The 25,479-nt window shown below is 34.7% G+C and overlaps 4 protein-coding genes across 5 annotated transcripts; 3 read left to right on the forward strand and 1 right to left on the reverse strand.

Moving 5' to 3' along the window:
- The first annotated feature begins 418 nt into the window (after positions 1 to 418).
- On the forward strand, positions 419 to 18,447 carry LOC108965067 (motile sperm domain-containing protein 2-like). Of its 2 annotated transcripts, none has more exons than XM_018927242.1 (7): positions 419 to 1,074; positions 7,069 to 7,557; positions 7,634 to 7,878; positions 17,202 to 17,286; positions 17,601 to 17,710; positions 17,775 to 18,146; positions 18,231 to 18,447. In XM_018927242.1, exons 1-7 carry the CDS (start codon positions 984 to 986, stop codon positions 18,423 to 18,425), a joined length of 1,587 nt encoding a protein of 528 aa, XP_018782787.1. In that variant the 5' UTR covers positions 419 to 983; the 3' UTR covers positions 18,426 to 18,447. The 2 variants fall into 2 exon arrangements, with proteins under 2 accessions (XP_018782787.1, XP_018782795.1); XM_018927250.1 differs by lacking the exon at positions 419 to 1,074 and adding an exon at positions 5,573 to 5,699.
- A 145-nt stretch (positions 18,448 to 18,592) lies between these two features.
- Positions 18,593 to 19,494, forward strand: LOC108965087. Its single transcript, XM_018927276.1, has one exon. It carries the CDS (start codon positions 18,603 to 18,605, stop codon positions 18,870 to 18,872), a length of 270 nt encoding a protein of 89 aa, XP_018782821.1. The 5' UTR covers positions 18,593 to 18,602; the 3' UTR covers positions 18,873 to 19,494.
- Positions 19,495 to 19,701: 207 nt separating this feature from the next.
- On the reverse strand, positions 19,702 to 21,987 carry LOC108965080 (regulator of chromosome condensation). Its single transcript, XM_018927262.1, has 3 exons — positions 21,710 to 21,987; positions 20,882 to 21,619; positions 19,702 to 20,806 (listed from the first exon to the last, which is right to left on the reverse strand). The coding sequence occupies exons 2-3, from the start codon at positions 21,561 to 21,563 to the stop codon at positions 20,052 to 20,054; spliced, it is 1,437 nt and encodes a 478-aa protein (XP_018782807.1). The 5' UTR covers positions 21,564 to 21,619; positions 21,710 to 21,987; the 3' UTR covers positions 19,702 to 20,051.
- Positions 21,988 to 22,308: 321 nt separating this feature from the next.
- On the forward strand, positions 22,309 to 25,413 carry LOC108978245 (transcriptional repressor CTCF). The gene is made up of 5 exons (XM_018948407.1): positions 22,309 to 22,965; positions 23,029 to 23,971; positions 24,039 to 24,736; positions 24,795 to 24,850; positions 24,914 to 25,413. Exons 1-5 carry the CDS (start codon positions 22,662 to 22,664, stop codon positions 24,977 to 24,979), a joined length of 2,067 nt encoding a protein of 688 aa, XP_018803952.1. The 5' UTR covers positions 22,309 to 22,661; the 3' UTR covers positions 24,980 to 25,413.
- The last annotated feature ends 66 nt before the right edge of the window (positions 25,414 to 25,479 follow it).

Consider the following 25,479-nt stretch of genomic DNA (forward strand, 5'->3'; position numbering starts at 1 on the left):
TTTTTTTGATATTTTTTTTTTATTTTTATTTTTTTTTTTTTCTTTGAACGCTTGTTTGGCCTTTGGATTCTCCTTAATTGTTTTTTAACTTTTGATTATTCATTATTGTAGCGCATCTGCCAATGTCGGCGACCTCGAAAATCGATTTGGTATAGGCTGCTTTCATTTTTTTCCATATTTTATAGTTTTATTAATGCATGCATACATACATACGCATATAGCTTCTTCACTCGGTTTATACCGCATTCGCATTGCATTGCTTAATCGAAATCAAATTTGTCAGTTCGGTTCTTGGCAGCAAACGGCGCGCAGCGCGATCAGGCGTCCGTGCATTTGCGCTATACATATCTACATGTATGCATGTATATTGAAGTCCACCACATCAGTAGCGCGATCTTATCAAAAAGTGATTTCTTTAACGATTTAATGCAAAGGCAAATTTAATGCACATGTGCAAACACACACACACATGTATTCGGATTAAATATGTACAGATATGTGTATGTACACACCGACATATGCTAAATTAATTTTCGCTTAGACTTCGAGGCGGTCTATTATCGCCCATTGATAAGCGCGCGCTTTTCGTCGCCGTCAAACTGAAGCATACATACATACATATGAGAATGTTTTACGCCCTGACATATATATGAACATATGTTTGTGCGATATACAAATTTTGTTGGTTGCAGTAAACACTCTTTACGGTCAAATAGAATGGAGAATACAATTGAGTTGTGGCGATTGTACGTCGAAACGGCGTAGTGCTCGCCTCCCCAGTACAATTTCGGCGCTGAAACGATACGGATACGAGTAACGGAAGTGCAGTGAAATTTTTTTTTTTTTTTATGATCGTCTAATTATTCGTTGTGCTCATTTGTCATACAAAATTTAGCGCTAAATCCGCAAATTGTAGTGATTAATTATAATTTATAGTGCTTGCTTGCTTATTAGTTAGTGGAAAAAATAAAACGAAATTAAAAATGCCAGTCAAAGTGCAAACACCCACCAGAAGTCAGATTGACGAGCTGCGAAATTTATTCAACGAAAAATACGAGCAAAGTCCACCAGCAGGTAAGCAACAATGCAATGACTTAATTAGCTTGCACTGCGCTTGTCAGCTTGACAAAATTTCATGACTGCATATCGAGCTTTTGTTGTAAGAAAATGCTTTCACGTGCTCAATTATATAAAAGTCCAGAAAATAAATCAAAAAGTACACTTTTGCTGTATTAAATTGTAAGGTCACTTCCATTATTCAACTAAAGAGATTTGTTTACATATAATATGACAACAACAATAGCATAAGAGGATTTTTTCATCAAATGTGAATGCAACATCTTGTCTCAGGGGGTCTTTCCCCTTATAAGTAATAATGCAAACAGTTAAAAATAATAATAAATTATTTTTATTCATCATAAAGTTTTTTATATGATAAGTAGCCACACAGTTGTAAAGTGGCTTAAGTGTGTGAATGTTAATTGATGTCTTTTAGGTTCGAATCCCGTACGTGAGAATAATATATCTAAAATTTATTTAGAGTAATGATACAGGTATTACCTACTACACGATATAAAACCCTTGAGTATATATTTATATGAATTATGCGCTCGCAAAAGCTTCACATACAAGGAGCGTTCCAAAGTAAACAGGACTTTTTGAATCTAGCACCACCTGGTGGCGCCATCTATATTTCGACTGGGGCGTTAGAATCTGCTGTCTTTATCGATTGCCCAGTGAGAGTTTCATGACATTTCATTGATTGGAAGTGAAGTAATTGCGTTTTAAGTGTCAGTATGTTTGTGATATCGGTGCGAAAATGAGTTTTGAACAAAGAGCCAACATTAAATTTTGTTTTAAAATTGGTAAAACTTTTACCGAAACGTTTCATTTGATGAAACAAGTTTATGACGATGATTGGCTATCCCGAGCAGAGTATACGACTGGTTTCAACGTTTTCAAAGCGGTCGTGAGGACATAAATGACGATTAACATGTGAGGCAATCAAAATGAATGATCAAATTCCATAGAAACTGTGCCGAAATCATCATTCAAATTCAAGGAAATGGAATTGAACATCTCTAAAACATCGATTTATAACATCAATATTTGCCCAAAAATCATGTTTTAAGCATTAACCACTCCCCGTATTCAACTGATATGGCACCGTGCGACTTCTTCCTTTTCGGAAAAATGCATTTGCCCATGAAAGGAAAGCGTTATGCAGACGTAGAGGCCATTCAAAAGGCTTTCACCGGCATACTGACCAACGAGCTAAAACACTCGTTCGACATGCTTTTGGACGGAGAAAAAAGCTGTATTGAAGCAGAAGGAGACTAGTTTGAATAAAATAAATTGATTTTGCCGAAAACCCCATTTGGTCTGCCTTTTTTCCAAGTCCTGTTTACTTTGGAACACACGTAAAAGTCAAGCAGCTTTCCAAAAGCGGCTTAAGAAGTTATGTCAACCTAGAATTGTCGAAACATCGATATTTTTCAACTAAAAATACAATTTTCAATTGGTGGAATAGTGAAAAACTCTTTTGCATGTCCAATCCACTGAGGTATATAAACATTCGAGGCAGATTGGTTTGTTGACCGTAGGCTTTAATCTTTCACACGCTCGATAGAACCTGAAATGCAATGTTGAGGAGACTTTAACCACGATAGTTGGCGCAGATTGTGGAGTCTTCCTTTTTGCGGATTTGGCAGAACACACTTAAATTCGAATCGTCGGGCATGCTTTCATCTGACCATATTTTACAAAGAAGCTGATGCTGCTCCTTATCATATATTTGAATAGCACGGCCGGCAATCCATCGACCACCGCTGCATTGTTATTCTTCAAACGCGTAATTGCTATTCGAACTGAATCGTGCGCGAGTAATGGAACGACAGCTCCATCATCACCGATTGTGGAATCGGGCTGACCATCCCGTGGTGTTATGCTTTCACTGTTATACAACAGGCTGGCGAAGTGTTCCCTAGATAATTACAGTATACTCTGGGTCCCTAGATCACTTTGGGACTGTTTTGTCCTTTTCATGGCGGGTCCCAAAACCGGCACATAACTCTGGGGATGAATGATTCGACTTCAAACGGATTTTTTTTTGGATATCCATAGGATAAATTCGAAGACCGGAAGTTGTAAGCTCCTTGAGTCATATGTAAAAGAATCGATTCTGGCCACTCCCAAGTGAATGGCGCTTTCCTCACTCGCGTGAACTCCTACACATGAATTCATGCTGCACCGGGTCATCGAAAATTGGCGCAAACGAAAATATGCAAACGCAGCCGTGTTGCACATTTGACCGACAATTTTGCTCAAATCATAAATAGCATTAAATTATCGGCATAACAAAAAAAAGATCCGGTTTTAATCAAATATAAGTGTTTTCTTTTATTTTAACATCACATCGTTCTTGTTGCTAGACCCTTTATTTGTATTTTTAATGAGTAATAAACTATTTGCCGATACTAATTAATTATTAGGAATTCACTTTGTAACACAAATAATGCATTATGTTTATATTCCTAAGTAAGGAACAATTTCATTCACTGCACCGTGGGTTATCACAAACAAAACTGAATAAAATAAAAACTTTGGAAATATTCACCGTATTTTACTTCAGAGGAGATGTTTTACATAATCAGAATTTAATTTTTTTTTTTTTTGCTTAAGAAATTATATAATTTTGCAGTGAAGACTTAAAATCTACATACGCAAAATGATTTTTTGTACTTTACCTAAAAAAGGCTATAAAAGCAAATGTTTGGCAAACTACAATTTTATTATTTACTATAGTTGCAATGCAGTGCGAATAAAATGATTATTATGAAAAGTAAATGTAAAATTAAAGTTCGACTTTCCAATACATTGTAAATTTGTGATACGATCGCGTTTGCATGAAAATAGGCCATAGTCTCCGCGATAACCTTTCTCATTGCTATCAAATTTATTTTTAGCGACTATTCTATCTATTCTATTCTCTTATGGTTTGAGATCAGTAAAAAGAACTGTTTGCTTTGTCTTGATTAAGCTTTGTCTTTTTTTAGCAATTGGTGTACTTCTATGTTCCTAACGGTTGTTTGTTTTACCCAAAACTAATCATATGTATATCTCGAGACTAGCCCGAACGATTTTCTGACATTTGCGAAAATGAGCGAAATCGTGCTGTAACCATGCCTAATCCCGATATAACACAATTTTAAATTCCATCTGATCCTTTCAGCTTCCAGTATGCAAATCAAGCAATAGCTAAGACATATTTCAATAAACGTATGGGAGAAAAAGTTGTCCAAATAGGACTAAAACTACTCAATCCCCCAGATACCGAATATGTGGATCGAATTTCTAATTCCGAAAATTTTATCGAAAATGCCGCTCTTTCTGTTAGATACATCATAAAATTTAATTTCATTTATTAAGAAAAAAATTTTGATACCACCGTGCAGTTGATTAACTGAGTGTGAGTCAAAGCAGATGCGACCACAAAGCTATTGACAAGCTTATCTTTGTTAACTTGTTGCACTTTTTTTGTTAGGGGCGAGCAAATAATTCGCAAATAATTCGCAAATTTTTACCTACATTTTTTCAGAAAGCGGTGATGAAGTACAGCTAAGAGTAATTGAAGTAAAATTGATTATCATTTCATATCAAACCTGAGGTAATATATGAAAGCAATTCTACTCTCTCATTATTTAATTCTGAAATTAAATCCAAGGACTTTCTAAATACGGAGAAGCCTTGAATTCCACTTCAAATCCTAAAAAAAATTAAATTCTTTATTTATCCGTCTACTAAGTATGTACATATGTAGATAGATTCTTATGTGGCATCAAAAACAATCGATAGGTAATCAAAACTTCTCGTAAACATAGGCGTTTCTATTGAAAACTAAGTGCTTTTAATTCATTACTCATGACGAATCATTGAGTAAAGCTTTTGCACTCATAAAATCTATGAAGCCTCTTAGAAGTACTTTGCTAATATATATAAATAATATTATACATTTATCTCATGATTACAATAAACGGCACACCCCTAATGGAATATTTATGTTTGTTTCATATGTGCTCAAATTAGCAATTACTGCGGGTTCGCAGTTTAAAAGTCATTCGCGCTTGCTTTATGGGTTTGTCGTCTAACCGCCTAAACTTTTGTGTGATCTCCAACACATTACCTTGATGATAATTTCAAGCAAACAAATTATGAACTAAAGTTCATACGTACGAGTATATAAGTATGTACCTAGTAATGGCTGTGTACACAATTTATGAGTGTTTAAATTCTGTCAGTAAGGAACTTATTGTTCAACAAGTGCTCAGTTGTGACATTAGTTTATACGCTTTTTACTATCGCATTTTCACACATACATATGTACATTTGCAGATAGATGTAGATAGATAAGATTAACAGGTGATTGAAAGTGGCATTCAGTTCAGATTGAAAGTGGCATTGCCTCTAAATGGCGCTATAAATTATCGAGATACAATGTAAGAATTTGTTATTTTCAAAACGCAAATAACCAAATGTGAATGAGAGAGTAGAGCTGTTTTATTCATTGATCGAAAAAAAATTGTTAACATTTGAAATATTCGACTTCTTTCACCTACCGGTCCGGCTTATTCGATATTAGCCTTCAGTGACTAAAACACTAAATCGATCCTTCTCAACACGACAAAGTCTTAATTAAACAGGTAAAGAAAGACTAAGTTCATTAAAAGTACATTTCATACTTTTTTTACTCACCAGAATCAAAGCCAGGGAAATACCTTCAGATGCATAAGGTTTGTAAATTACATGGGATCTTGAGCAAGTTTTAAACGGATTTTATCCATTTCATACACAAAAATGTTCCTTTATTAGAAAAACACGCACTCTCAAGTTTATTGAAATAACTCACACATTGGCCGGTATATACGGTATTAGTCAACTGGAAGTTCGAAAATTTTCTATGGGCTCTTGAAAAGTTCCACGAAGATCCGACGTTTTTGAGCCAGGTTTTGTTCAGCGATGAGGCCGATGACTGGCTCAATGGATATGTAAACAAGAAAAATGTTCGTATTTGAGACGAAGAGCAAACTGAAGAGATTCGAGAGCTGGCATTTCATACAGGAAAAAAACCGGTTTGGTATGGTTTGTGGGCTGGTGGAATCATCGCTTCATTTTTATTAGAAAATATGCCGTTAATGGCGAATGTTATCGCGTCATGATAACCGAATATTTTGTACCTTCTTGAATATCTTGTGATCTCGGCGACATTTGTTTTTACGAAGGCGGCTCTAGTTCCCACACATCACATCAATAAATGGATTTATTGAGAGAACACTTCGGTGATTGGATATTTTTACGTTTTGGGCCGGTCGATTGACCCTCAGGTTATGGTCCGGTGAGAATATGTAAAGTTTAAAGTCTATGGGGACAATCGCGCTTCAATTCAAGCCTTTGTGCAAAACACCACACGTGTTATTCGCCATTTACTAGTCGGAATGCTCGAACGAGTCATCGGAAATTGGACTCAATGGATGGACCATCTGAAACGTGGCCGGGGCCAACATTTGAAAGATAGTATATAACCGACAAAAAATAAATGCCAAACAATGTTCTTTCGAATGATAAAAAAAACATTCCCCATTAAATTTAAAGTTGATTTGTTTTTTTTTTTTTTCTTTAAAAAAGTAGGGAACCTCTAAATGTATCTTTCTTTAGAAATATCAGGATAACAATACCATATATACGAAATTGGTGAATAGGTTCTGAGGTATGGCTCACGATCTCACGAGCTTCTAAGATATATTTTCGATAAAATAATGATTTCGTTTTTTTTTTTCACAAAAAAAGTACTATATATTTGTGTATATATATTATCCCATAAAGAAACAGATGATTCTACTGTGGTTTGCTGCTAAATAATTTAAAACATCGGTCTATATGTTTCCTTAAACCAATATAATATTTCTCGTCCTTCTCTATGTTTAGTAGAAAATTATAATATCGTCAAAAAATCACTCAATTTGGTCTATAAAATCTCTTAAAACTTATTTTGTTCCTTAATTTATTCCACAGTACCCTTCCATTACCTTGATCTCGAACGGATACGCACTAGAGATATATGGCTAACACGATTCCTCGAGATGTACGATTTGAACATGCAGTTGTCAATAGAAAAGCTTTGGGATACCTGCATATGGCGGCAACAGTTTGGCACAAATGAACTTAACGAAAATAATCTGGTTAAAGAATATTTACATGATGGAGTAATATTTGCACACAACAAAGACTTGGATGGCAAGACATTGCTCATATTCCGAACCAAGCTACACGTGAAGGGCGCAAAAAATATGGATGAAGTAATTCGCGTCGTGGTCTATTGGATCGAGCGAATACAACGCGAAACGGATTTGGACCAAATGACGATTTTCTTCGATATGGCCGGCACCGGCGTGTCCGGCATGGATATGGACTTTGTCAAACGCATCATCGAGACATTCAAACTGTATTATCCGAATGCGCTGAATTATATCTTGATTTTCGAAATGGCTTGGGTGTTGAATGGTAGGTGCCAAAATTTATTTTTTACTTCATTTTTTTAAGTACACAAGTTCATAATACTAAATTTTGCTTTTTACAGCGGCTTTCAAAATCATAAAGGGTTTTCTGCCAGCCAAAGCGCTGGAAATACTCAAAATGATATCGAAGAAGGATATAAATCAGTATATCGACAAAGCCAATTGCCTTGTCAGATGGGGTGGCAATGACCTGTACGAATTCAAATTTGTGCCAGAACAGTTGAAGCAGCCTCCTACATTGACCGTGATAAGTAATGGAGCGCTGCCAAGCGAGCCAAGCAGCCCCGATTCGTCGTATGAAAAGAAGGTAAGTAAGACTTTAAAGTTTACGTTATATGAACAAAGACGTGCTTGCAAAATAATATTACAAAACGTTCAAAAAAACTATTTTAGATAAGCATTCACAAATTTAGGTTGTATGTATATATGTATGTGCGGGTATATGTAAGCACAATTGATTGCTATTAAAAATGTGTGTGCATAGGCATGACGAAAGCAAGGTGGTTCATCAAATTATAGCATATCTTTGGGGTGACAAATTGAAACTCATGGCTGGGTTAGGTTGGATTAGTACAAGAGTACTTTTTAAAGAACTAAAAACTTTATTACGTGTACATTTATATCTTTCCATAAATAGTTATAACTCTATTTTACTTGTGTGTTGATTCTAAACACTAAAGTTAAATGCCGTGCTGCTCAAATCAACGATAATAATACACGCTTATAGTTGTAATTGAATGCCTTGTCGGAAAAGCAACAGGGACTCCGAGCTTTTTAAGTGATCTATAATATATTGATGAATTTTATATGAAGATATTTCAGTTATATTTTAAGCAATTTTTTTCATTAGCTGTTGTTTTGGTGTTGAACTGAAAGAATCAATCTGATCAGACAGTTATATCAATATCACATATCTCGTATACAACCGATTCTTCAGATTTCTTAAACTTCGTCATTAAAATCGCTGAATCGAAACCGTTTTTAGACACATAGTCTCTTAGGCAAAGTTGTTTAGAATGATCCGTAGAACATTTCTTTATAGAAAGAAATCGACCTGCGCTACTGTATGTAGATTCATATCATACAAATAACTCCAAGTCCATTCGATGATACACCAGACATGCTAAGAATTTCATATAGGTTCTATATAAAGAACTGGAACTAAATTCAAATATGAGCTTTAAAAAACGTAAAAATGGAAATCGAATATATCACTCATCACCGTTTTTCTGTTCTCAATGTGATTTTTGGTCAAATAATCGGTCAATGATGTCCTTCGAAGGTTGGATTCTGAGCAATTTTTGGTCGTCAATCAATTTGTGCGCAACAAAGCGTGCACATACCTTTCGTTAGCCCAAATGTTCGGTCAAAATGTGATAAATCGATGTTTTGGAAATGTTCAATTTTCATAGATGATTTCGACTGATTTTTGATGAATTCACGCACAGTTTCGATGGATTTTCCGGCGATCACGGCGATCACGGATTTTGATTGGACCACATGTTGATCCTTATTTATGTCTTCACGACCACTTTGAAAACGTTGAAACCTTTCGTGCACTCTGCTATGGGATAGACAATCATGGCCATAAACTTGTTTAATTTAAAATTTTAAAACAAAATTTAATGTTGGCTCTTTGTTCAAAGCTCATTTTCGCACCGATATCACAAACATTCTGACACTTAAAACGCAAATACTTCACTTCCAATCAATGAAATGTCATAAAATTCTCCCTGGACAATCGATAAAGATAGCAAACTCTAACGCACTAGTCGACATATAGATAAGCTTCATTTATATTAATATATTTTGAAATTTTCGTATAAAAAAGGGAAGAATGCCACGCAAGTCACCCATGAAATATGTGAGGTTTACGGAGACGATGCTGTATCAGTTCGTGTTGTACAACAATGGTTTGCTCGCTTCCGTTCTGGAAAATGCGAAATTTCGATTTACACTGATGGAATAATATCTCTAGCGGAAAATGGAAAAAAGTGGTCGAAAAAATTGGCACATATTTGTTTATTTATTTATTATTATAAATATGAAAAAATAAGTTGAAGTGTGATTAGAAATACAAAAAAAACTTTTGCGACTACAAAACATTTCAGTTTGCGCTCAATTTTTCCTACTGGTCATCCTCTTCAAATGAGTAGTTGGAGAAGCGCGTGCACTGACCGCGCCTAAAAGCTATCAACGCAAAGCATTACCTAAACACTATCGGATTGTGTGCGGCATATTGACAATAAGCAAGAACCAAAAACCGGAAGGGGACAATATTTTATGCGTAGCTCTGTGTTGCATGTTCTACATAGATTAATACAAACACAGAAATTTATTGAAAAGTTATTTTCAAAGCAAAATGAGGGCATGATTGTCGCTATCGTGTGCCACGAAGTAATATATATATGTATATCTGTATATAACTGCAAATATTGCTAAGCTCTACTGCCAAATGACCACTGATTGCGGGGACGAGAGCAGCGACTATCGCAAGCCACGAGATAGTGAGCTCCATTTGAGCACACAGCTCGGCCATTATCGACAATATACAATGGAATCCATACTTTTTGTTGTTGTTGGCCTAAAGTTGACTTAACTATTTTTAACACGCATTGCAGTCGTCTCGTTTTCTAATTGATTTTTGGCATTGAGCTAAACTTGTATAGATTCTTTGCAATGAATTGGTTTGTGCTGAAGATAAAGTAATTATAATTGTATATATTTGTGTGTATATATATATGCATGCATATAACTAATTTATATATATTGGACAGCTGAGCTTTTATTCAACCTCAGCATGACATGATAGCCGGATAAGGATTTGGAGCATGGAGTATCAAAGAACTTTTGTGGTGCAGCGAATGTCGATTCAGTAAGAAGTGAGATCCTGCTGTAGTGCTGCTCTTTTTTCGATAACAATTATTATTTCGTTTTATTGCTAATCCACGGATATAAGTATATGGAAGAGAATTGTGAAAATCATTTCCGTAGGCATTTATTTGCCACTTATGTTTGGCGCAGCTTATGCGGATCATTGTAATTGAAAGCCATTTAAGGATCCCAGTGGTATTACAAGTAGACGTTAAAATATCATGTATGTACTGCGTATGCCTGCAAAGTTAAAAAATTATTCAAAAACTTCTTAAAACGCGCTAGTGTATGCGATTACTCGACAACGACACTTGTTTCGTCTAGGACAGTCACTTGATGATCGAAAGTATGTTCCAAAAGAGACCAATTTTAATAATGGAGAGGGCTCACAGTGAGAAATTAAAAATTTGCAAGAGTACAATCTATATACCATCTGATCAAAATTGACCCGCACTGACGAAAAATTACATTTTCATTTATTTTTATGCAAATAGTTATTATAATAATACAATTCTCCATACACTTGTTAAAAGTTTCGGCTGAGATTCACTTTTCACCTTCACTTTGGACAGTTTCGCCGTCATATTTATAAAAGTAGGTTTCGTATATTTTTCACATCCCTGTTTGACTGGTTTTTGCAACAGATTCAGGTCTTTCGCTAAGAGTCTGGCATATACACGTTTGGCATCTAAAATTTTAACCGAAATGTGTTGGATCGGTGTGTATAAGATGTTGGGATCTTTGGCTGATATCAACACGACAATTGTAAAACACTTTTTCTTTAGGGGGTTACATGGTTTTTCATCGGGTAAAAATGTTTTTCTCATATAAAAAATTAAATATTTTATTAGAACTTTTTTTTTCAAACATACTATACACTATTAACAAAGAAATTCTGAAATTTTTGGAAAAAAATAATTTAAGCTCGGGCATTGCGATGCGACCGCGTTGGCAGGATAACTCCGTACAGGGTCATCTAAAGTGAAAAATTACGTGTTTTAGTTAAAACCTTAACTTAAAACTTGGACGAAGAAAACAAGCTAGAAATAGGATTACTGGCTGACATTTTTACAAAACATCCCGACATTTTATTAATTTTTTCAAATAATTGTAATCGAAAAAAATTCCTTAGTCCGAGTCTTTAAGATTTGTATCCCAAAGACTTTTGTAAAATTGTATGAAGATCGGTTAAGTAGTTCTCCATAATCCTTGCCAACCACCTTCAAAAACACAGTTTCGAGATTTCAAAAGATTTGAGTGACAATAAAAGTGGGGAACAAGTGCATAAGTTCTCAAGGCTGTATCTCCGAAACTATTACTCGGATTAACTTGAAAATTTAGACTTTCGCCTTCACTGAATGCTTTGTGCTACTCAAATACTTGTGTTCGCGTTAAAGTAGACTCCTCAAAACATTTCTGCAACTTTTTCAATAATTATTTAGTCGTGAAATCATTGGAACCTCAAAATGTTAAGCAAAGTTGCAGTTCAAGTATTTTTATTTTCATATCCGCAGACAAACTTTTCGAGTCAGAAAGTTCAAATTCCATAAGGTGATCAAACTTTTCATGAACATAAAAAAGATTTTAGCAATCTACTAGAAAAATGTTATCGAAACCGTTTGCGCGAGCAGTTTAATTTGTGAAGTCCGGGTCAAATTTGATCAGATGAAAATTATGTGACGTTCGCATTAAATTAAAAAAATCAAAATGTGATAAATCTGTGATTTTTAAGCAAATTTCTTCGTGACTTTAAGTAGGAAAACATATGCACTTAACATAAATCCAAATTTAAACATAAATTTTCAACAACTTGTATGTTAAAATTGATATTATTCTTCGAAACACAACCACAATGTGAATAGTTTGCATTCTTAGACCTAAAATATTAGAAATTAATGTTAATGATGCTGTCAAAATTTTATTTAAAATATACGAACCTATTTTTGTGTCTGCCCATGACAAAAGATAAACATATTAGAAGTATGTATGTAGTACGTAATTTCAAAATTTATTGATGCCAATCGCATTAAAGCTAAATAGTCCAACAGCTGGTGAAATGCAGAAAAATTCTCTAGATTATTTAACACACATATGTACGTACATATACATACATATGTATATACATATATATTCCACTTTGTTGTTCACTTTATATATCAATTAATATGCATATATACTAACACACATACGCACATAAATCTTATTCATAATTCTTTTAAATTCCAACTTCAATTCACAATCAATTGGTATTTAATTTTGGTTAATCTGTACATTTGTTCATACATACATACACATGTAATTAAGTAGAAATATCAATGTATTTGCAAATTTACCTTACACAGTTACATGCAAACATACACACATAAATACAAACATATGCATGTATATTAAATTGTGCGGCGCGCCAATTTCTAAGTCTCCCTCAAGCCGATTCGCCTAATAGAATGCATAAATGTAGGTATATAAGTATGTGTATATATTTGTAATACTAACTTTGTATGTCATTTCCATTTACTCGTATTCATCTATTTCTTTGTGTGAGCTTTTCACTCCGTATGAAATTCTTTATTGTTTTGTTTATTATATCTTTTGATCGTCGTTTGCGTTGGATTGCGTTGAGTTTCTGGTTTAAACTTGATATGTATGAGTGTAGTGTACCCAGTCGACAATTTGAGAGAGCAAGCTTAACAATCTACCAGTTTGCTTTTTGTGGTATACATTTTTTAATGTTCGAAGCTTGAATTCCATTTGCCAATTTTTATTGTGTTTATTAAGTCAAAGGTTAGTCTAATCATTTTTTAACAGGGCTCCCGTTGAAAATGTTCCAGAAGTGTTTTGAGGAGTCTACTTTATCATTAACATAAGATCGTAAAATCGACGAACAATGCGAGTTGTTCATCCACATCTGTTAATGACGATAGCGTCGAGAAATTTAAAGAAATAGTTTCATTAAAATCATCGTTTGGAAAACCACGATGATAGCAGAGGATCTGAGCATCGCTTAAGGATCTTCACGAGGCATTTGATTAATGTTTGGAAGCATGTCAATATCAAACCTGAATCTTTCGCAAAAACGACGTCGAGTGGAAGTCGCAAAAGAGCTGCTTGACCACATATGTAGCTGAGAACTCTACTTTATCTCCAAAATTGAGCCGAAACCGCAACAAACAAATTTCACTGAAGGCGCTGAAAGTCATCCCGGGCCTCTATAACAAGTGTGGGCTAATTAGATTAAGCACTGACATGGTTGTTTTGACGTAAAAGTAGTCTACTTTGAAGGCGTTAAGAAATATTTGTATTAAAATTAATAAAAATGTAGTTTTTTTGTTGGTCCGGGTCAAATTTGATTTACTCCCAAACGATATGTATAAATTAAATATCAAAAATTATGTTTTCACGAACAAATTCTTTTTTTTGTGAACTATTTCTTCTAAATTGAAATCCCTGATAACACAATGGAATAATTGCAGTTTTCAAGTGGCACACCCTACCCATCTTTTGTTTACCTGAATCAATTTGTACCTGGTTGAAAATGGACCTGCCAATTTCTCTGCTAGGCAATGCTGTTTCTGTGTGTGCACATACACACACATTATGAGATATGTATTGTTCTTGTTATTGGCATTAATTCCACTGAAGTGTTTAGTATTGTTGGTGCGCGTATAGTTGCTGGTGGTTTAGTTGTTGTATTGGCATTTGAAGCTTCTTGTCTTTTGTTTTTATTGCTCATTTTCACATAGCTATATCAATGATTATATATATGTGTGTGTATTGTGTATATATTATTTCGTGTTTAAAAATATGTGCACACATATGTAGGTATCTATTAGTATTTACTCAACATGTTGGCCACTGGCGACCCTAATGCCGACGCTCTGGTTGTCGTTTGTCGGTGGTTTTCAGTTGATTCTCGGTTGCCGCGCCGCTTTCATTAGTTACTCGTGAGTGGTTTGTGCCTTAGTATTTATGTACCAGCGCATGTTTTTTTTTTCTAATTTTATATAAATAATTTTTTAAATAAACACATAGCTTTGTGTGATAGAACGAGTTTTGTGTAATGAAAGTAAGAGTCGTGTAAATCATTCGCCTTCATTAAATACTATTTTAGTAAAACGTAAAGAGCGGGCCAGTGTTCGAAACGCGATCGACTGAATTTGGGAAGTGTTAATAAATAAAGAAATTATTTTAACGCTTCTATACAAAGTGTTCTCCAGTAAATAAAAACACATACAAACATAAGAGGAATAAGCAAGCGGGCAACCAACTGTTGTGCGAAAAATCCAGGCAGCGTGTATAGAATAAGGAAACGAGAAACAGCAAAAAATTAATATTCTGTCAAGATGCAAAGGGTATGTGATCACGTACATATATGCATTTCAGATTAGTTATAAGTGCGGCTTAAATATGCTGACCTTGGAAGCTTACTTACATGGCTACTAGTATATTTATACTATTTATTTGTATATATAAGTACATCCTTATGTTCCCCGATAAAATTTTGTATAACTTCATGTATGTATGTTTGTAGGTATAAATCATAGAAAGAGTAAGATCATTAGAACTTAAAATTACATTTTTTTGGTCCCAATAATGAAATAAATTAAAATCACAACATTTTTGCACCATCTGATCGATTTTAAGAAAACGCTTGTCATAAAAGGCAATGTTAATATGATACAATCCCAAGACTATCTGCCACAACCATAGCTATAAGTTTATATGTATATCCCTCGCCCCCTTGTGCAGGATGCCTTAAAACTAGCATAGGCATATTTTATGCTGTAACAACAATAACAACGCACGCACTCTAACTAAGCAAGTTTAATAATATCATATATATGATGTGAAAAATTGACAGTTGAAGCCTTAAAAATATACAAACCCAAATTTACCACGAAAATATCCATAAATGTTAACAGTAAACTTTCATCGAAGTGTCGTTATGTATAAATAAGCATAAGCGCTATATAACGTATACATATATATATACCGTCAACTTCGTTTCATTACTTTACAATCAAGTTGAAATAAAATAACTCAAATAACTTTCGAACATCTGGCATTCTGTAAAAATTCGAATTGCTAACAGCTGTTTGCTTTACTTACCACACTATTGCGGTGAATATTAGAGCTGAAAATTTTTCTCGGCAAACATATGTGTGTAGTTTTAGTATAATAATTTGTCGTTTTTTGCAAAAATGTATGTTAAATAATTTGTAATTAAAAATTAAATAGAGAAAGCTCACGACAATCAAACAATTTTTAAGCAAATCAGACCATTTATGTAGAAAGAAATATTTCTATTGCATTTAAAAGCGTTTCGCCGTCCTGACTGCTCAAACTTTTCAGGGCGTTTATTGAAAGTTAATTTAATACCGGTGCGTAGAAATCAATGAAAAGTAACTGATATACTAGAATAAAAAAGTTATTTTTCTTAAAAAAAAAGTGTTGTTTTTAACAATCAAATTTGATTAAAGTACAAACATACAAATATATTTCTGTATAAAAATGTTGAAAATCAATTCACCAATGCATAGAAAATTCAATAAGGTGACCAAGTGCAGCTGTGGGTTTGTCGAAAAAAGTGTAAACACAATTACATTACAGCATTTAAAATGTTTTTTGACAAATATATAGTTTCTTTGTTTCTTTTAAAATTTTCAACCGTTTCGACATTTTCAAATTTTTTGCGAATATTTTTTACTTACAATTTACAAATAAAAAAAAAACATTTTTTAAAGTATAAATAAGAACAAAACACAATTTCGTGTAAAAAAATACAATAGAAAAAAATCACTTTAAAAATGATTTCACTTAAACGTATGGCGTCCTCTCGCTGTGATATTACCAATGTACATTTTATTACCAACCGGAATAGAAAAAAGAATAAAAACACAAACAATTTCCAGCCGTTTTGGATATTTGGCAATGAAGATAATGAATGGAAGGGAACGGTAGTGTTTTAACAATTTATTAATTTACTGTTAACCCCTTTTAATGGCTACTGCATATCATGTGTTGAACTAGATGGAAACATATTTTATAGAAACGAATCTATGATGCAGGCAAACACAAATAACGGTTTTATTATATTTTCTATATAAAGTAATAACCTGAACTACGTTATGTAATTGATGAGATTATATGTATATCATAATATAATATAATATAATATAATATTATGATATATACTTTAAAAAAAGTTAAACTTGCAAGTATTTCCTTGCAGGGATGCCATACATAGCCGTTGTTGTGTTTAGTATTGGTGTATCCATTTATGTGTACTTTATACTTGTAATAAAATTTAAAAAAGCAAACTATGCCTAATACAAAAATAGAAAGTGTAAGCATTTAAACGATACGTTTGAGAGCTCTTAACACAATGATGAAGGGTTCATTGAAATTGAACTAAAAAGACTAAGAGCGACAATGCACAAATTTGTAGATAAAAACCTCTGCTTTGCTGCTCAAGCAAAGTCCTTTAAAAAGTGTTACAACGTACAGCATTATGTACATATAATCTTACAATTATATGAACATAAGTATGTTTGTCTTTATACACTGAATCGAACCCAATGATTTAGTAAATTGTCGATCTTTCAGCATTCTATCGCCGACAGTTGTGGTGGGTAATGGAAAGTCAATATGGTTAACAGAGTATTTTAATGATACCGAAAGAAATTTTTTTTTTGCAATAATTTCAACAGCTATCTAAATATTGATTGACATTATTCAAAAAAAAATTGTTTTTATTAGGTACACTTTGCCAACAACCACCGGATGTACGCGGGATCTGAAATGCCGGAGTGTGAGCGAGGCTATCAAACCTTGGACCCAATGAGTAAGTGTATTCAAATGTATGTACATAATAAATATTATATATATTTTTAGTATATATGTAACCCATTAAATTCAAAACAAAAAATACAAATTCTACTGACTTATATTGATATTTATTTATATTAAATGCTTATGCAATTCCATAAAATAGTTAAGGTATTATTTTTACAGCGAATATTAGACTTAAATTTGATTAATAGGTCATTGCCTGTAACTTCAAATAATCAAAAAATATACATAAAATTTGTCAAAATTGAACATACAATTTAGAATTTCTTCATTTATTAAAATTCAACAAAAATTCTTAACGTTTAGGCACAATGCTGCGAATTTCACCAAACGATAATATATACTTCAATCGGGGCGAAAATAGCGAGAGCATAATAGAACTCACATGCATCGGAAAACAGGCTATAACTTATAAGGTAAGTTTCCTGTCCATTGACGAATCAACCGTCCTTAATTATATACACACCTATGTACATGCAGATTCAAACAACTTCGCCAGAAAAATTTCGAGTTCGTCCACGTTGTGGTTATTTAGCGCCGTCTGAGACGGTTTCGGTGAACCTTATGTTAAAGCAGGACTATCATTTGGGTGAGTCGCCGAAAGATAAATTTCTCGTGATGTGTATGCCAGCACCCTTGGGTATAGAGCCGTCGCAGCAAAGTATGAGTGAAGCTTGGAAAATGAAACCTCAAAATGGCAATGATGTGGAGCAACATCGCTTAACCTGCAATTATAGAAGCAGTGCAAGTGCAGCAAGTACACCGGGTACTTGCGCCTGTGGTAAAACTACCATGTTCAACGGTGGTCCGGATGAGGGTTTTTCTTCCACGAAGAGTACCAACACTTCGGATGTGAGTAGAGTATAAGATTACTTCTGCATTTTACATATATACATATATATATACTAATGCCATGCATCTAAATTTTCTCAACAGCTGTCAACACAAGCTAAACACCTGGAGAGTCAATTGAGATTTACACAAATTCTACAATGTATTACGCTCGTATTTTTACTGGGACTTTGTGTCGCGGTTGTTTATCTACTGAAGACACAACTAAATTACCTGCCCGGCTGCGTCGGTGATGAGGAATGCAGTGTTTCACCCAATTGTCCAAGCCGAAATCTATAATATTTACTTTCAAAATGCAATTTGACCAAGCAGCACCTACTGGTACCCACTGCCGCGGAGAAGCTACGTAGACGAGGTCATGAAGGTAGTAGTGGCGAGCATACAACTGCTTGTGACTGCAATACAGCAGCTGATGGCGACATTGACTGCGGTGATTTTGTCATCGATGGCGATGCCATGGATTATGACGAAGCTGCTTTTGATAAGGGCGGTGTGGCTGGTGGTGGCTACCTGCTTGGTCTAATCGCATTTGCACGTAAATTTGCGCGTATCATAATTACAATTTCGATGCTCTTCTGTATTATATTCATCTCGTTCTATTGCTGCTCCGAGTCGAGGACAACAATTACCGCTTTAGCGCCACCAATGACACCTCCAGCAACAACCATTGCGGTACATATGAGAACACATGCGCCGCAAGCACACAGAAGTTGGCCAACAAATTGATGTAATAATGAAACGAGCTCACAACCATTTTGAATATATATTTCTATATAATGCACTAACTTAAATAATTAACGGGACAATATAAAAATGTCTATGTATGTTAGGTGTGGTACGTGGAAAGATTTTATAAATGCCGTCAAAATGTGTGCAAAACTGACATACATACGTATGTAAACATTACATACATATATATGTATTTAGTATTGTGCTACAAACACAAAAGTCATCGAGGGGTAGGTCTTTTGCATTTCAATATAAAGTGGAGCGAAATCATGCACAAATATTTTAAATTAAATAATAATATTAAAATTTGTAAAATTCTTTAGATTATTTTATGTCGCCAGACGATAGACGATGTATAACTTAGTTTCATGTTTAAGGTGTACTAACATGCGTTCACCCTTCCAAACAACGCAAAGGATTGCTATTTAAATCTAATTATAGAAAATCCAAAATACCGGTAGCTAATTTTATATACACACGTTCATATATATAATATATACACATACTAACTGCTGGAATTACTCATATTATTGACTATTTAATAACTATACAAAACGTTGTACATACAAAATGCCAATATATACAAAATTTTATAAATACATACATACATATAAATGAACATTTTGCATAAAATCGAACTTGTCACACCACTATGGTTTATAACATATGTACAATGTACACACATATACATATGTTTTTAGGGGGTTTATTTTGCGAAATTCTCCAGCTGCAGAGACAAACGACAACAACGAGAAGCCAAATGAAGAGTAAATCAAAAAAATAAGCTAAAATAAATGCAATCTTTACAAATAATGAGAAATAAATATACTAATTACTAATTTTTTTTTATTCATGCTTTATTAAGAATCCCAAATGAACTTACATATGAGATGATGTACATGTAGTACAAAAAGTGTATATTGTTCTTCGAAATATATTATGTTCAATTGCATAATTGTAAGAGAATCAATCAATTTATATACCGATTTAAAAAACAATAATGTAGAGGCACACCAGTACGTAAGTGTATGTGCGCTCTAGTCAATAACTAATTAATTTACGTTCTATTTTATTAACAGTCAACAGACGGAATATTAATAATTAAACAAAAAATATACAAGAAACAAATTACTTATAAAAAGATTTGCATTCTTGGGAGTCTTTTTAAATAGTTTCTTATTTCTTTTTACGACCACGCTTTGCAGCACCTTTCCCAGTTTCATTGTTTTCGGCAGTCTCCTTTTGCTCCACCTCCTTTTTACTTTCGGTTACGTTAGTTTCCTCCATTTTACTGTCGCCATTTGTTTTAACATCTGCGTTAGAATCTGTTGTTGGCTGTACCTCGCTTTCAACCAGAAAAATACTGTGTTGACCTCCACTGGAAACACGTACTATTCGTTTGCCTTCAGTTTGTTTGCTAATGATTTGTACAGGCTCAAATGCGTCATCATCCGATCCCGTACCCAATTGGTAATTCGAGCCCATGCCCCATGAATACAGTTTACCATCATCGGTTAGCGCAAATGATTGGGCTTCACCACATGACACACAAACTACAAACTTATCGGACAATCCTTTGATTGATTGCAGTTCTGTGATATCACCTTTTAAGGTTCCCAGTCCAAGACGACCGTAGTCACTGCGTCCAATAGAATAGCAAGAACCATCATTTTTAAGTATTAATGTGTGATGTTGTCCACCGGCGATTTGTTTAACGTTCTCGAATTTCGTATCTACTGGATTTATAATTGTTGCAAGATCTTTGGCATAGGCCAACTGCTTGTAATTGTTCAGACCGAAAGCCCAAATTTTACCCGTTTGTGACTCGCGCAAAAATGTACAGTAATTCGTGGCCCAAATAGCTTCGACGGGCTTACCACGTTTGATTACCACCTCACCTGGGCGCAGCAGCTCTGTTTTGCCACGACGGCCTATAAGATATTTAATTTTATGTCAATAACGAATTTATAATTGATACATAATGGCAGCCCATTACGAATACTTACTTTCTCCAGTCGCCGACCGCAAAGACACACGGCCTAATTGACCTTGTTCAGCACAGCCTACGGTGAATACTTTCCCGCTGCATGTAAGTATAACTAAGTGATCTGCTCCGGAAGCAATGTCGCAACATACCATGTCAGGTAAAACATTGATTGGAAGTCTTTTATTTCCTTCTAATGTCAGACCCATATTTCCATGCGAATCGCGGAACGAACCCCATGCAAAAACACGACCATCTTCCAACAAGCTGGCCGAATGTGAATCACCCGTTGATATTTTTAGCACTTTTCCTGGTAATTCAACTGGATGCGGTTCAAATTCTGAACCATCTTCACTGCTATCACGACCCAATGCACCTTCGTCATTACAGCCGAAAGAGTAAACTGTCCCCTCGAGTGTCAATACAAGATTATGCATGCCACCAGCTCTGACATCAACGACATTTTCTATAGAATCTACCAAAGCCGGTCTTTTGCGCTCGAATTTTGACTCATCATCGCCTAGACCTAACTGGCCCATATCTCCTTGTCCACATACCAAAGCACGTCCCACCACGTGTGATCTCTCAGGTAATGGCAATTGGTAAGCGGTACGCTGTAGTTTACGTTTTGGAGCATCTAATTCTTCATTGTTATTGTTGCCAATTGGTGTGGAGGCCTTCCGACGTACTGCGATTCGCGGCATTTTTATGGGTAATTTATTTCTTTCGCTGCTATTAAGTGTGTGGCTTTGCAGTTTTACTGAAATAAAGTTAAACACTTTAAAGGTTAAGCACGATCAAAAAATCCCATTTGAAGATAATACAGCATGTATAACACATTCTAACTTACAAATTTTGGCCCTTAGTAATGAAAAAAAAAAGTTGAAGTTGACACCGCAATGAATCAAATAATTTTGTTAAATGGTTATTTGATATATCGGAGTAGTGTATTGGTATTTTGTATCAAGCAAATATTTTAAAACTAGAAACAACTTCTTGCGGCGATCTCGGCAGACTACAATTTGGGTATTTCTAAATTTCAACGTTAAGTCTGCACGCGCGGGAAAAACGGAAAACGGCCGGGTGTTGCAAAAAAAAATTCGGAATGCGGCTGCTATTGTTTTTCATACACAGCCATGCACAGGTACTTTGACAGTCAGGGTTGTCAATGTTGTTCTCTCAAAAGTTTCTATTACAAATAATTACTGATTGTAATAGTGATATGAGCTACATTTATAAAATTTAATAAAATATTGCAAAGTATATTTCATTTTGAAAGCTTTACCAAAAATTACTATTAAAATAATAAATATTAAAAAAATAGATAAATGTTAACAAGTACAGAAGGATCAAAATTGTACTTAAATAAAATCTGAAATTTAAATGTCTCCGCGTGCAACCATGTAGCCTTCGTACGCCATCTTTTATTGAAATTTAACTACAGCTGTCAAAATGAAGTGAACACTCATTTTTCCTCTGACGGCAAAAATATAAGATCTATTTTTCATCTTCATTAAAATTTGTGTAAACTGTATTCAATCGGATATTGATTTTAATGTGGCTAATAACTGGTAGCATTTAATTACACATCGTTATCTCTATAGAAATCAATAAAAGGCAGTCATCCTGACTGACTAACCGAAGGCGAGCGTCGTTCTAAAGATCTTTGCTGCTGACCGCTGTGTGTCGCCTTAAAAGTCGGCTCAAAGTCTATAAAAATACTTAATATCGCGCCAAACTCCGGGCGACCTCTGTGAAGAAAGTTTTTGAAAACATACAAGATCGTCAATAAAAATTGCAGGATGTCTGCAACAATAGATGAAGATTCAGATGGACAAGATTTGGACACCATCATACACTCAATAAATAAAGAAATTGAAGAAGTAACGCTTTGCTTAGCTGATGGGTTAGGTGGTGATGAGGAGGATGAGGATTCAGTAAGATTATCTCAAGATGGAGATAATAAAGAAGGTGTAGACAAACAATACTACCTGGATGAGGGCGGAAATTTGTTTTTAACATTAACGTCAAGCAAGTCGGATAATGTGCCGAGCAGCACCAAAAGAAAAGCAAAGCCTTTACTAGGAATGCAAACCAAGCGAAAGGGTAAGTGCATTTTCAACAAGAGATTTTCGTAATGTTAATTGCACAAAATTGTTTTTTTTTTAGCTGTTAAAAGCAGTACGACCGTCAGCAATGCCAAGTGTACTATTGAAGAAAAATATATGGTTTATATTCCGTCTGAGAATATTAAAGCAGAAAACGAGCAAACTGTTGATGATCCTGCTGCGATTGATGAAATCTATGAATTCGATGAATTGGAAGAGCAAAGTGGTTCTCAAGAGGAAGAAGGTGGGCAGTTGTCGCTATTAAAAGTGTTCCCGGTAAAAAATAAAGATTCCTCCGCTGGTGGTTCAGTCCAATACTCATGTCCACATTGTGATAATAAATTCGATAAACGATTTTTGTTATCACGACACATGAAGCGGCATTCAGACGATCGTCCATTTATTTGTTCTGTATGCGATCGGGGCTTCAAGACGAACCATACATTACAAAATCATATTAATGTGCATCTGGGCAAGAGGCCACATGCTTGTTTGTCATGTGAAAGTCGTTTCACGACACCCGGCGATTTGGCAAGGCATGTACGCTATAAACACACGCATGAGAAACGTCACAAGTGCACCGAATGCGACTACGCAACGGTTGAGATGAGTAAGCTGCAGCGGCACATGCGCGCCCACACAGGAGAACGTCCATATCAGTGTCCACATTGCACTTACGCTTCACCGGATAGCTTTAAATTGAAGCGACACTTGCGCACACACACAGGTGAAAAACCATATGAATGTGATATTTGTAAATCACGCTTTACGCAATCAAACTCCTTGAAATCGCACAAACTCATACACAGTGTGGATGATAAACCAGTCTTTCAATGTGCACTATGTCCAACGACTTGCAGCCGCAAATCAGATCTGCGGATACACGTTCAAAAGCTGCATTATTCGGATCATCCCATACCATGCACCAGATGCGGCAAAGAATTGCCCGATCGTTATAGCTATAAGATGCATATAAAAACGCACGAAGGCGAACGCTGTTACAGGTAAGCAAACGCAATTTATAAAGAAAATAAAGAAAATCAATAACAATTAATTATTCATACTAAACAGTTGCGATCAGTGTAATTACAAATCGATTTCCATGCGTAATCTGGAGATGCACAAGCAAATACACAGCGATGTCAAGCCATTTGGATGTGATGAATGCGGACAAACATTCCGACAGAGACAATTACTCAGTCGTCATACAAATCTTTATCATAATGAAAATTATACACCGCCACCAAAGCTCAAAAAGACACATAATTGCCCATATTGTAATAGAGCATTTGCGCACAAGGGCAATTTGGTGCGACACATGAAATTACATGACGCGGCGGATAAAGAATCGAAAACCGACAGAATTGTCAAACTCAGCGATGATAATTTATTCGATATAGTAGATCCATATGTGTCGGAGGAGAATGACGACGAAGCGACTAACGATGAAAATTTCGAAATATTTGGTGTTATAGAAGAGGTAGAAAAGAGTGAAAACGATTTCACTATAGAAACGGTTGAACCGACCACTAGTAAGACGCACGTATCGAACAAAAGTACAGCACCGACAGCAATATCCAAAAGCAAAGGGAAGGGTAAAAATATAGAAATTAACGTAGAAACCACAGGAAATGGGGATGAAAACAGCGCAGAGGATGATGTGAGTGATTTGCCTAGCTATATGGTGGTGAAAGTTCTAGAAACTGACGATGAATTGGATGACGATGACGGTGAATGTGTTATTTTAACGAATTTAGACAACATTGCAGGTAATATTATTTCATGCTAAAACGCCTACAATATATGTTTATATATTTTTGCTTTTAGATGAGAAAGCTGATGCGCCATCCAAACTAGATGTGGATGAATGTTTCGGTTTTGATGTAAGTAACTGATGCTGACTACTACAAAGTTTTGTATTTATTTATATATTTGTTTTTTAATAGGAGGACTCTGATAATGTAAATGATATAGAGGAGTCAATTTTGCTTGACATCATCGAGGAAAATTAAGGCGAAAGCACAGTTCCCAATATATTTTTAAGAAAATATATGTATTCTTATATGTAATTCCTTTTGTATTATATGTATGTACTATAATATTTTCGTGTATCTATACATACGTACATACATATAAGTATATATACGGCTATTCTCGCAAAAATGACGTCAGTGCCAAAAATGAAATTTTAAAGAAGGATTTTTTTTATAGTTTACTTAAATGTGGATTGGCGATTTTCAGTGCAACTCGAAATAAAGTTTATTTAGGATCTTATATAACCAATATTATAAGAATTAAGTCTTAAGATTTGATTTGAGCAAAAAATACTATTTTTGGCGCTTATGTTGCTTTCGTGTGAAGAGTATTTGTATACATGAGTTACTAAATATAAATGCGTACAAAAGAAAATTGCTTCACGAAATAAATATGCCATACAACCAAAGCAATATAATTGTTTTCGTGTCTTTTTTTTTATAGTTTTTTATACATTTTTCAATAATATTTTTTTATA

This window comes from Bactrocera latifrons, unplaced genomic scaffold (genome assembly GCF_001853355.1).
Source record: "Bactrocera latifrons isolate USDA-ARS-PBARC rearing strain unplaced genomic scaffold, ASM185335v1 scaffold_1, whole genome shotgun sequence".
NCBI classification, from domain to species: Eukaryota; Metazoa; Arthropoda; class Insecta; order Diptera; family Tephritidae; genus Bactrocera; species Bactrocera latifrons.